At 40.5% G+C, this 12,977-nt stretch overlaps 1 protein-coding gene across 17 annotated transcripts in view; it reads right to left on the bottom strand.

Annotated features, from left to right (window-relative positions):
* DTNA (dystrobrevin alpha) overlaps positions 1-12,977 on the bottom strand; it is a 224,385-nt gene that overhangs the window by 15,595 nt on the left and 195,813 nt on the right. For 11 of the 17 annotated variants that reach the window (XM_077185289.1, XM_077185300.1, XM_077185284.1 and 8 more), the window contains 4 exons: positions 12,277-12,377; positions 10,785-10,898; positions 7,405-7,501; positions 2,009-2,168 (listed from right to left, as the gene is read on the bottom strand). In XM_077185289.1, the coding sequence (XP_077041404.1) occupies positions 2,009-2,168; positions 7,405-7,501; positions 10,785-10,898; positions 12,277-12,377 (472 nt within the window). The remainder of the gene's footprint in view (positions 1-2,008; positions 2,169-7,404; positions 7,502-10,784; positions 10,899-12,276; positions 12,378-12,977) is intronic. The other 6 variants (XM_077185269.1, XM_077185277.1, XM_077185309.1 and 3 more) reach the window with 1 other exon arrangement.

The raw sequence follows: 12,977 nt of genomic DNA, 5'->3' as shown, positions 1-12,977 counted from the left end.
GTGCTTAACTCCCTCAAATCCCAAACACAGACACTATTGTTGAATAGCTGAATAATCAATATATTCCACAGAATCACTAATCTTCCAAATGGAACTATTTACAAGAATTGGCTACTGTAGATTTTTTAAAACTTGTGAACGCAAACCAAATACATTTAAAAAGTTTCTCAAATCCTGAAGAGGTTTTTTCTTTAATGTATCCATTAGCAAATAGTTACTGGAATGTAAATTATAGTAGTTAAACTCTCTCTTACACACACAGACAACCATTCTCTCTCTAAAGTCTTCCAAATTTGTGCCTCTGAACTACTGCAAATGCTGTGAAAGAGAAATGGAAAAAATGAAGAGAAAAGGTCCTTTAACCATGGCTTGTTTGCATTATGTGTATATAGGCAGATCTCTCTTGGTGCAGCAGAGAATGGAGCCATACACCTCAGCTCAAGCCCCCTCACAAAGTCATATGTCAAGATGTGACAGAATGCTGGCTTCAAGTTCTTTGGCTTTGACCTTCCTATCTAGAGCTTGCAGTAAATAATGACACAAACCTAGGTATTTATCAAATGCAGCAGTTTTAATATGTGATCACATAACTTCTTATATTGCTTTTGATCTTGAACAGAACACGTTTTTACACTTAAAATGCATTTGCCTGAGGCAGACTTAGCATTGTTTATGGATATTTTATTGTGGCCACTATATTATTTATCTTACTCCTAACTCTAGAAGAAGCTGTCCCATAACATCATAGGAGCTAGGGTCCATATTTTTGCCTGGCTTGATTTTTCTCACAGCACAAAAAAAGGAAAACATATTTTTCTTTTGCCACAGAAAATGCCTGTTTTTCTTTTGCCACAGAAAACGAGACTGGCAACAACCTGTTATGTTGGGACCAGGAATTATGCCTATGTTCAATACTTGAATTGACCAGTGCTTTAGGAGAAAGTTCTTGATTGCATTACAGATTCAATCTTGTCCAAAAATACACACAAAGACACAATTCACAGGAAAATCAAGGGGAAGGGTGCATGAGAGGGCTGAACTGGGTTCATGGGAAGAAGCGTGCTTCCACTGTGGCAGAGGAACTTCTGAGCTTAAATTTAAACTTATATTTAATTTGTGCTGGGTAAAGAGGGAAAAAACTTATTTGGATCATAGAAATGCAATGATGCAAATATTTTAGAGAGAGCAGATTAAAAAATTAGAAGTATTTCTTCATTTAGATAACACAGACTACTGTTATTCAATATAATAATTTAATTTATGGCCTTAGAAATTCAAAACAGTTTAAAATTTATTCTTACTTGAAAAAAGAGCGGGAAGGTGATGACAGTTTTCTGGAAATGCAAGGAAAGGGTTCACCTAGACTTTCAGACTTGATTCCTGTCTAGTCTACCTGGGCCTTCTCAGGCCCAAAGCAAAAAGACAAGGGACAACAGTCACAAGTTGCATCCAGGGATGTTCCAACCAGATAGAAGGACAAGGAATTTACACAATAAGGATGGTGAAACACTGCAACAGAGAAAATAAGTGACAGGATCCATCCAGAACTCAGCTGGTAATGTCCTGAATGGTTTGATCTCACTTTGAAGCCCTTTATCTTGGGGCAGAAGGACACAGTGACTTACAAAAGCCCTTTCCACCTGAACTAATTCTATGCTTGTATCATTTACTTCTAGCAAAGTCTTTATTTAAAACACACTGACAATGCCTGCTGAGGTCAATAGCAATTTTTCTGGTTAACAGAGCAGTGATAAGAAGGAATCAAAATTCTTTCTTACCCCAAGCTCCATTAATTGCCATCATTGTCCAGTTTCTGTCTACCTGCTTGCTTTGACGGCTGACAAAGTTGATTTTCAAAAGCAAAATGCAGTTGTCACAGACATTTTTTGTTTTGTTTTGTTTCATTGCATGCAACTCAGAAGCTCGAGTACATTAAGTCAGTAAAACCACAAGAAATAATGATTCTTCAGTCTGCAGGTGCCTCAGACAAGCTGTTAATGACACTTACTTTGTGCAAAGGCTTCCTGCACATCTCCTCCCACCCCGGTCAGAGAGTCCTGAGGTGCGTGGGTCGGGGTGGAGCAGGCAGAGGCAGACCTGATGGGCATGGGGATGGGCCGGCTGATGGTGTGGCTGGGCGAGGAGCGTGGGGAGCCCGCCCCCTGCGTCTGCAAAACAACCAGGGCGTTAAACAGGGGCTTTGCAAGAGCCTGCCTGCTCTCCTGGCCACCCACCCCTCAGCTTAAAGGCATCGTGCTGCTCGTAGATCAGTTGGGTAATGTTAATTTTGCTAGAAGAAGTAAACCAAAGTCAGTTGTTAGTTGACAGCGAGGCTTCTGTGTAGAGAAACAGTAAGTAGGAAAATATGAGTCAAGATCTGACTTCCTCCAAGCATGGGAAAATGTCAGGCAGCTAAATTAAAAAAAAATCCAAGTTAATAAAGACCACACTACAGAGCTCTCTGTCCTCTCCCCTCTCACTCCCCCAGTTCACATGCATGTCTGCTAAACTGTAAGCCATTCTGGCTGGGAGAAGGGGAAAGCTGCTGGCACCAGCCTGGCTTTCAGCCTGGGCAAGGGACTGGAGCAGCCCCTTTCAGGAGAGCCCTGCCACGAGAGCTGAGCTCAGCCCTGCCCTTTGCCTGCAGGACAAGTTCATGGTACATGCAACCTCCCAGTCACATAAAGTCTGACACTCTCAATAAATAACACACATTTCTGCTTTTTATTTGGAGCTCGAGAACTATTTAAGCCACTATTAAATTATCTGCTCCACATACTCAGACACTCCCAAAACACTGTGGGGATAGGGCAATATAAATCCCTGCCATGGGTTCAGCTGCTGGAAGTGAAAATGTTTTAACACCAGTCATATAAATGTCATGCTGTTAGCACCTCACAGTTAGGATCACTTAGCTGAAATTCAAGCAGATTTAAAAAAAATTGCAATTTTTACTAATGCAGGTGAATGATATCAAGAGACACAGCTCTCTTCTCACCCTCTGTTTCAAAGTCCTGGGAATGTGTATCCATGTAAGAAAAAAGTAATGCTGGAACCTACACCTAACTGCACATAGCTTTTGAAACCCAGTGTTTAGCAGATGCCAAGGATGGAGGTGGCTTGAGTGCTTTTAAAGGGGAACTGCAACACAAGCTCCTGGTTGTTTTCAGTCAAAAGTGACTGGAGAGGTGGTGTTTCCCTTGGCTTTATTTTAAAAACACAGGAGGATTTCTTAACTCTTCCCATGGCATTTATTTTGACTCTGGTATTGATTGCCACTGCAACTCTGATTATGTTTGGCAAATATGTTCTAAGAAAGACAAGAGCAGGCCATTACAGGTTGAGTGCAGCATTGTCCTTGAGACTTTTATAAATTCCTGACCTGGACCATATATAATGTATCAGAATACTAAGCTATTTGTTCTTTTATCCTATCACCTCTTCCTAAGAGACATTATCACCTGAAAGCCATCAAGGGTAAATTAGTTTTATGAGAAAAAAGCACATTACTGATGGAAGAATGGAGGATTTAATACTTATAATTTCTTTAATTATTGGTTTTGGAACATTTACATGATGGATGGAAAACGCAAATTGAATATATTAAGGCCAGATGCTCTCCTATTTCTAGAATCATCTATACCAGCTCCAGCAGAAATGGAGATATTTAGTCCTCCAGAAGAAGGGCCCAGAGCAACTTGGAGCTGCTCCAAGGTCCCTGTTAGCCATAACCCCTGCACATCAGGCAGGCACCCAGGACCTACAGCTTTATTCTTTCATGCCCTGATGGAGCACACTTCATCCTCACTGAAACACATCTGTGGATGAATTTTTGGTTCTCAGCTCTCTGAAAGACAAGTGCCCTTTTTACCTTGCCTTTTTTCTAAGGTCTCTTTTGCCTTTGATCTCTGTTCTGGGAACACCAACAACAGTGGGAACTTTCAAAGAAACATGAGGAAAAAAATGGACAAAATTTGCTTCCTGCCATCAAGTCATATTCAGGAATGAACTTCAGAATAGGCATTTTATTTACTAAAAATAACAGATGCCCGCCAGTACTTCTGGGCTGGAATTTTCCCTTAAGAGATGTGGAAACTGCTGCACACCCAGTGCTTACCCTCTGTCTGCTCTGCAGCTATGACTGAGATCTTGTGTTTATGATAAACACAAAATGTTTGGGAAGCACAGGAAGATGAAGCATTCGGAGTTCCTTGTCCAGGATAAAACTCCTCACTTTTTATACTATTTGGGCAGTATGAGATGGAACTGATGAACAGCAAGTTAAAATAGGATATTAGGGAATGCCTGATTTCAGAGAGGTGAAAACTCAATCTATTTCACTCATTTAGATCCACCTCAGCCCAGGTTTGTAGCAATGAAGTGGTATTAAGATTGGATTCCTGCTTAGTGGTTATCAGAATTGTGGTCTGAAATCTGCTATGACAGCCAGTCTTAACTTCTTGGTAAGGTCAGCAGAGAAGACAAGCCCTGAATTGCTCTCAAACCTTGACAGCTCTACCAGCTAAGGATTAAAGCATGCTGAAAGGGGAGCTACCACAGCCACTGTGGATATTTGGATGGCTTCAGCTTTTGTGTAGTACTTGGTTGCAGCTATCAGTGTTCTCATGCCTCCCAGGAAAATTTTCAGGTATTTTATTTAATTCACCATCTCTAGTCAAATTGCTACAGCTTTTTAAGTTAACTCTTGCTAGACAGGAAAATTTCCCCACTATCAAGTGTCATGCAAGTTAGCATAAAACGCTTGAAATGAAAACTGGCTTTACAGGAGTTTTAGCCCATTGCTCCCTCTGCTGGGACTGAACTGGGATGACATATGAGGAAATCACACAGCCTCATCAAACGACAGGGATGTGAAGAACTCATTATCCTTTCAGAAGGAAGGGCAATGGAGAAATAGATAATTCATAAGCATTAGATGAATTGCCAGGCTGCTCATTCCAATTGAATTCCTCCAGAAATTAATTTAATCCTGTTTCTCTCAACAGATCATGAAATGGCATAGCATAATGGGGATCATTAAATGGAAATGGTGAGAGTAATTCTTTAGCATCATCACCTGGTATTCAGTGAGGCTATTACTCTTTGAAAAAAAAAAGCCATAAAAATACCTCATAGCAGCCTGAAAATGTGCTTTCACTTACACTGTCCAGTGAACATTTTATATGATAAGGTAACTCCTGTCACACTGGAAGCTTCTCTTTTGTGAACAGATCTTCAGAATCAAAAAAGACAGCCCTTACACGGAGGTCATATTTGGGCAGATTTATTTTTTTGAGTGCAACTCTACAAAAATTAGGGAAGTGTTGGTTTTATGAAGGTGAGCATTACCTACAAACTCTGGATGCTGTATCACAGACAGAACAGATCAGACTTGTGACTGCACTTCTGCTGATGAAAGTAGGAGGAAGTGCATTTTGTTAAAATCAAACACTTTTATTGAACTCATAAATCAGACTGCTATCTGAGAAGTGCCTTTTTTTTAAAGACTAATATATTTCCAAGATCCATTACAATACTGAAAAGCTCAGAAACAAACCTTCTAAAATTTACTGTTATTAATCTAAATACTTCCTCATTTTGATCTAGGTTGCAGAAAACCTTTATTTCCCTGAAGACTCATGGGACTGTTAGCAACAAGGCCAACTTTTAAAGATGTGCACACTATGCCCTGACTTTTTGGATAAAATGAGCTTTCAAACTTTGTACTCTTGTCTAATTTAAGCTCAGTTATGCTTTTCTTGAAAGTACAAAGTTTCTCATGACATTTTCAAAATGTTATCTATTGAATTCATATTCTAGATTGGTTTCACTACATTTGAGGTGTGGTTTTTATACCTTACATGTTTTAATTTAGAGGAGTGAGGAAAAGATTCCTTGTAGCCATGACTCACTTTCTAGAGCACTAAGATGGTTCATTGTGAAAATTGCTCCAAGACAATAATGTGGGAAAGAACTGCAAAATATTAATTTTGGTCAAAAGAACACACACACACTTCTCAAGCAAAAGAAGGAACACAAACCACAGGAACACAATCACATTTAGGAGTTAGTGAGGCATCCAAAGAGAAGGTAACTTGCTACCTGTTTCAATTCTTCTTCCTAAAGAAAAAGAGGATCAGCACATGAGATGAGCCAGGATGTAAGTGAAGAACAAAAAGCCAACCCTGGAGTACAGGGTTAAAGGTGCAATCAAGATAGTTGAAGATATGAGACCAGGTTATGTCCCACCTCTGCACACTTTGAAACACCGGAACAGTGCAAAGTGTGCAGTAAGCTGCTGTCATTTCCTGCCCCAAATTTTCTTTGTCCAGCTAGTGACTAACAGCAGGCATCCTTCACTGCTGGTTGTGGCACTGCAGCATTTCATGGGTAGAACAAAAAGTATCCTGCCTAGTTCCAGCTCCCAAAAATCTGCTGGCTCTTCAGTGGGCCCTGCTGCTGAGGTGCCACCAAGTCGTGCATTGTGTCTGAGGAGGGGCAAGTGACAAAAAGTGACAAACTCGTCCTTTGATGCAAATGGATCTATGGATGCATGTTGCATCTAAATGGATGCATGTTGCTAAATGTATTTCAGTGAAATTCCTTCTGCTCTTATCTGAGCCATATTTGACCCAAGTTGCACTGAATTTCCATGAACTCATTTGAGCTGCCACAGCCAACAAGTAAACAGTCTCCTGTCATACTCAGAGAGTTTTGTTCCAATGTGAATTTTTGGCATCATCTGTCCTGAAGTACATCAGGTAAAATAAGGCTGCAAATAAAACCACATATTCCATCTTACTGTGGATGGCCTGGGTTTAAAAATGCACTTGTTTTTTGATATCTTTGTTCTTAACTGAGATGCTAGTTGAGACATGTTTCATCTCTTTAACAAGGGCCTGCTTCTAAATCCCTGAAAATGAAACAAATGTTGTAGGGAAAGCACCTCTGAGCTGAGAGATGTAGATGTGGCTGTTAAATTACTCATCTGACAAAACCAGCAACTGAATAAATTAAAGAAACTTTAACTTAAGTGCAAAGTTAAAGGCCTAATGACTCTATACTGTCAGCTGCAGTGAATAATAGTGTACAGTACTGAGGTTTTTTCCTTGCAGTTAATAGTTAACTTGTTTTATGTGTCAGTTTCTTTTGTTTTTCTCACTCCTTTTAGCAGCAGGTGAAAATGATGATGCAGTACTGCTACAGGAATGACATCACCTGAGCATCATCTGAAACCTCTGAATTAAAAGACCAAGGCAGCAAAACATAAAAAGGAAGGGAGACACAGTCTCACAGTGGGTAGAAACAGTCAGGTTCTGCAGAATTCTGTGGTTACATAGTCTTCCCTCTCCTTTCTCACTTCACTTTGTATTTTCCTTGGCAGTACTAGGTGCAGCTGCTTACCTTCAGCAGTTTCATGAGGCCTTCTAGCTGAACCATCAGCTCCCTTCGGCTTTCCTGGAGAGCAGACATCCTCTGTTCCAGCTCATCCTTCCGCTGCCTGAGAAACAAGGAGACCTGATCAGGGCTTACCCCTCACAGCAGCAGCAGCTTTTAACTGCATCATTCTGCCAGCCCTACTATGGACAGATGCCTACAGACCACAGGCAAGCAAACACACAGTATGAACTCAGCACAGGGTTTAGAAATGTGGCTCCATGAAGGCTAAGGAGCTCCCTCTCACTGGGAATCCTCATAGGACTGAATAGTGATTAGGGAAAAGACAGACACTGACACAGACCCTTCTTCAAAGAACAAATGAGGTTCAAACAAGCTTGTGTTATAGTCCCTTGTGCAAATGCCTGGCAATTTTAGCTTTGGAACTCTCTAGTCAATAACCTCACTAGCTGTCAGGAGAAATTAAAGCCATGCCCTGAAGGACAGGAAATTACAGCAGGGGCACTGAACACAGTGAGATATGAGAGAAGCTAAGAGAGTTCAGAAATTCAGACAAAAACCCACAGTAATCTGCATTTGTTTCTATTTTTTTCCCTGAAAACAAGAGGAAGCCTATCACATAGTACAGATATAACTGCTTGAAGTTAGCTCTTTGCACTCAGAGTCCAGTGCTGGCTGTGTGACAGTGAATACCGAGCCACTCCAAGTGTGACAGTCTCTCTGTGCCCCCATAAATCTGAACACCTTTGATTCTGCACAGCTCCACTACACAGGATGGTGGAACAGCACTTGCACACATTAAACTAAATTTTACTAAATTTTGGGAGGTCTCCACCTAAGAACAAAATAAAATTGTTGCCTCCTGGAAGTTATAATTAACATAATATCATACATACATGATAACTACTAAATAATAATTAACTACTGAAAAAGATGCATATATTTTATATTCTACTGCATTGCAAATAACATACAAACACTATGTTGTTAGCCTTGTACAACCTACAAAATATGACAATTTAATCCTAAATGGAAGACCACTGGAACCAATGAGACTTAAGTAGATTTCCTGTATTTAGGGCAACATGAAACCCTGATTTTGAGCCTTCACTGTAAGTGAGCAAGTATAGATACAGACAACATTGATTTCTACAGGACTGCACATGTGTGCTATCCCTCACCTTTATAACAGGATCATATAGTAACACTGCCAGGTTGCATTTACTCTTCTGAAGGATTGATCTATTTCCTGCTACAAAATGCCTGGTTGGCTTTTCTTTTCCAGACAGGTAATGGCTGGAAATGCTATGAACTGTACAAAGGCAGCAGAGTTTATTATTTAACCAAAATAAGGTCTGTGTAATTCAAAGTGGCAGGTCCTAGTACAGAGCTCAGCTGGTTTTAGATTCATTCTACAGGGAGAGAGGAGCTAAGCAGTGTGCACTGTGCAGACTACTCCTCTGAGGGTTTTCTCCTGCTGTACTCCAGAGCAAATTCTTTGAAGTAAGGGGTTTTCCAACCTGTCTCCAAGACAGTACTGGTAATGTGAAGAATGCTGTGTTCAGGACCTCATTTCAGTGAGTGACACACTACAGCAGCTTGTGAAAGCTGATGGGACAGGTACCCACAATATGGTTTACAGATTCCAGCATTTCTTAATACAACGTGAACTAAATTGCTCTACAGCCCCTAAGTGCTTCAAGCCTGAAAAATCAGCAGGGTAACAGACATAAATCAGGGCTGCTACCCTGAGTCCTGCTGTTTTACACATAAGAACAGCCTTGTGCCATCTTAAGTGTCTAGGAATTTGACGTGGTGTCAAAATTCCCCAGTAAATCCAAAGTCAAGACTTTTGCCTTTCAAATGGTGAATATTTCAGAAGGAATGCAAAGTAGTTCAGACCCAGAGATTAAAAGTTATTTTCTGATTCTCATACTGCATATTAAATCAGGGAAGGTAGAGGTGAGGAATTCAGTATCAGTGCCCTAGGGACATTGCATATCAAGAAATTAAAATAAGGGTATTATGCTTTAATATGTGTATCAAAATTGAAAAGAGGGAAAAGCTAAGTAGTCAGCCTGCTAACACTACACCATCATTCCTTTTTTTTAAAGTGTAATGAATTTTACTAGTCAACTATATAAAAAGCTGATTTCCTAAACCTGCTGAAAATGGACTTTCAGTTTGATGGACAAGAGTTACATTATTGGTATATTTTACAGTGTACACATTTTCATGGCAGTCAGTGTTATATGCCTCACACAATGTCACTTGCCTGTAGATCTCCAGAAGTAATTACACATTAAAATCCCTCCTAGAAATGAAGAAGCTAATTTGTATTTAGATTGGAAAGCCAAAGTAATGATTTGTGAATCAGAAAAATATTTTTGTGTGGAAAATTCCATAATAAAACTACCAAGTATTTGTAAAGAAAAAAAAATTAGCACAGTTTCTGATAGTAAATTCCTTTGGATATGCATCAGACCACTAAAATATTAGTTGTGTGAGGAGTAGCTAAATGGCAAAAAATGTTCATTAGTCAGGGAGCAGAGCAATCTTGCATTGTTTCACTGGAAACAAAGTGCTTACACTCTCTTCTCTATTTACATAGAGCATTTTGAATAGTTCTAATTGGATCCTCTGTTTGGCTCTCACAATGTGAACTTCAGGACTTCCAGGGAGCCTATGGATCTGGGCCAATGACAATTGCACTTCTTCAATGTGATATACATGGAAATTAGTAAATCCATGTAGAGTATTGTAACTAACATGCAGTCACATCCATATTAATGTTTTTAGCTCAGTAGGATAACTGGAGGAAGGATCCTCTAAAATCTTCAGCAGCTGCAGATGACATTACTCTTCACCCCCCACGTGACAAGGAGGATCATTCTGCAGCCTGGTTTGGCACCATGAAGAGAACTGACCTCTCCTTAGAGTTCAACACATGGAGGAAATTTCCAAAGATTAACATCTAATTCTGGCTGTATTTTCATGTAGTTCTCCATTTTCTTTAGCATAAACTAGAAATCTTTGTAAAGGCATTTGTTCTGAACATTTTTTCCCATATAATTAATGGCATTTGGACCAGGCTGGGGGGACCTGTTCCAAACGACCTAAGGGCCTAACTCTGAAAATCCTAATGCATATGCTTAATTTAATGTAGAGGAGTAATATGTGAGATTTCACATGCACACAGTTTAAAGCATAAGCTTAATTACTTCTAGGACAACGGGCTGCACCAAAACTGGATAAAAAATACACATTGGCTGACTTACTTAAAAAACCCTCCAGAACCATAAGCCAGGCTTATCTTTTATTTCTTCTCTTGCTGAGAATGACTGGTTGGCCCCTGCCAAGGCCAGAGGTTTTACTCCTGAGCTTACCTCAGGAGCCGGAGCTCTGCAAGGAGAGTGGGATTTTGTTGGGCCTTCTCTGGTGTGGGCTGAGATGCTTGCTCATGTTCAAGTCGCAGCCTCTGGATCTCCTGCAGGATTTCTCTTGGGGAGGAGAATAAGCAGAAGACAATAAGTCATTAATTTTCCACAAAAGCAGCTCCCTGGACATTGCAAGAGGTGAAAAAGCATGACTGTATTTAGCTTTAAATCAGTGAAGATGTAAGTAAAATGCAAACAACTTGTTTGCAGCCAAGCAAAGAAGCCCTCAGCAACGGGAGAGGGTTCTGGATATTTCCTGAATAAACTCTTAGGATTCTGCCATAAAGGGAAATAATTCTTCAAACCCCCCCCAAAAAACACAGGTAGACATAAAATAGCTCCATGCTTGACAGAACTGCTCCCTTTTAATTCTTCACCATGAACATTTCCAGCACCTCATGAACCTAAAAAAAACTGAAGTAACCTTTCTGGACATTGTGGGGTATCAGAGAAAATATTTAGCCCTTTAAAATACTTTGAATGGAAGCAGAGATGTGAGAGCAGCTGACAATCCACAGAAAAGCACTTTAACAAGACTTGTTAGGACTGGCTTGTGAGCCCTGGAGTGCTGTCAAAAGGCTAATACAAAGCTTCACAGCAGAAGGTTGAAACCTTTGTGAATTTTGTCTCTTCTTCACAATGTGCTGGAAGCAGACGGTCAGGAGGCAGCCTCGAAGTATGAAAGGCAAATCGAGACTGGAGCTGGTGGTGCTCATTACACGGTGACAGAAGGCAGTGCAGAGTTTGAAATAGGAAACCATCTGGTCTGGGCTAGCCTCTGTTTTATGGTCCAGCACTAAAAGCAGAGCTCTGCTGCCATACATTTCATGGCATCAGGCAGTCTGGTACCCAGGGCCAGGTTCTCTGCTGTTAACAAACGGGCATCACTCCTATTCTGGGCCGGCTGGCCTATTTCTCCTGGACACTCTTTCTCAGTCTCGGTCACATCTGCACCTCCTGTCTCATTTGATCAGCAGCCTAACTTGCTGCTAATCTTCCTGCTAACCTCTCCCAGGCAGGCTGTGTTCTGAAGAGCTTTAATCATCTTTTTCCTGAATAAAAGCAGGGGAGCATAACATTACAAGCGTGACTGATCCTTTTATCATTGCATGTTATAGTGCTACTGAGAATCCAACTGAAAGTTAATCCGGTTTTGAAACAGATTTTTTTTAAAAAACTCTTAACAAACAGCAGCTGCAAACAGTAAAGCATCCATGATTATATCATGTCATTGGACAGTACACTTCTGAAAACATGGGGTGGCTATGGATTTCATAGCCTTTATCCTATTGTATGGACCTTTTTGTGCTCTGTTTTTATTTGTAGGGGGAAATGTATGTGCCTGTATAAGCACATTTTGCAGGTGGTAAAAAATGCTAAGAAACAAACACATATGTAACATATGGGACTGAACAAAACCAGGAACTTAGTGGATCCTTACCGGTTTTTATTTTCAAGCTCTGCAATCAGCTGCCTTTGTTGCTTGTTTGCATCAATGGTGAAGGAGATATCTGATGCCCCTCTCTGCTGACTCGGCTGCTGCTGTAAAACAGAGAAGGCTGCATTGAAAGAGGAATAGCCAGCATGCACCACGAGTTCAACACAGATCTGTTCTGTGAAATCTGTTTACAGAAAGTGCAGTACCAAGCTTGCCTACACTAAAAAAAGAACATTCATGTTGTGCTCATACCAGCATGGAACCATTGCTAGTAAAAGCAGAGTAAGTGCTACAGTAAATAAGACTCAGTGTTTACCATCCTGTCAGTCACTGCTTTTTCACGCAGCTTCCTCTGAACCAATCATAAAAGGCAATGACACTGCTGCAGGCAGTTGCTGTAATGTAGCTCTTGATATTGATGCTACAGACAAGAGGGGCACACTGAAGCAAAAAGCAGTGTCTGCCTCCAGAAAGGATGGGATGTGTTTCCAGTGCAGTGATGCTTCGCTCTCTTGAAAGCACAGTTTTACTTTCAGTTTGAAAGGAGTGCTCAGTTTTCAGTCTGGCTGTGTGGCCCATTTCGCCAAGTTTTCCGATCTGCTCTCATGATACTTCAGGAAATCTATTTCCCCAGTCCTTCAAGTACAGAAAAATCTTTTTTTCCACCAGTAAAATGATATGAGAATTTGTCTCTCACCAAACTA

Source organism: Agelaius phoeniceus, chromosome 1 (assembly GCF_051311805.1).
Source record: "Agelaius phoeniceus isolate bAgePho1 chromosome 1, bAgePho1.hap1, whole genome shotgun sequence".
In the NCBI taxonomy this organism is placed as follows: domain Eukaryota; kingdom Metazoa; phylum Chordata; class Aves; order Passeriformes; family Icteridae; genus Agelaius; species Agelaius phoeniceus.
The sequence above is the reverse complement of the archived record's forward strand: the minus strand, read 5'-3'. Positions and strand labels throughout refer to the sequence as shown.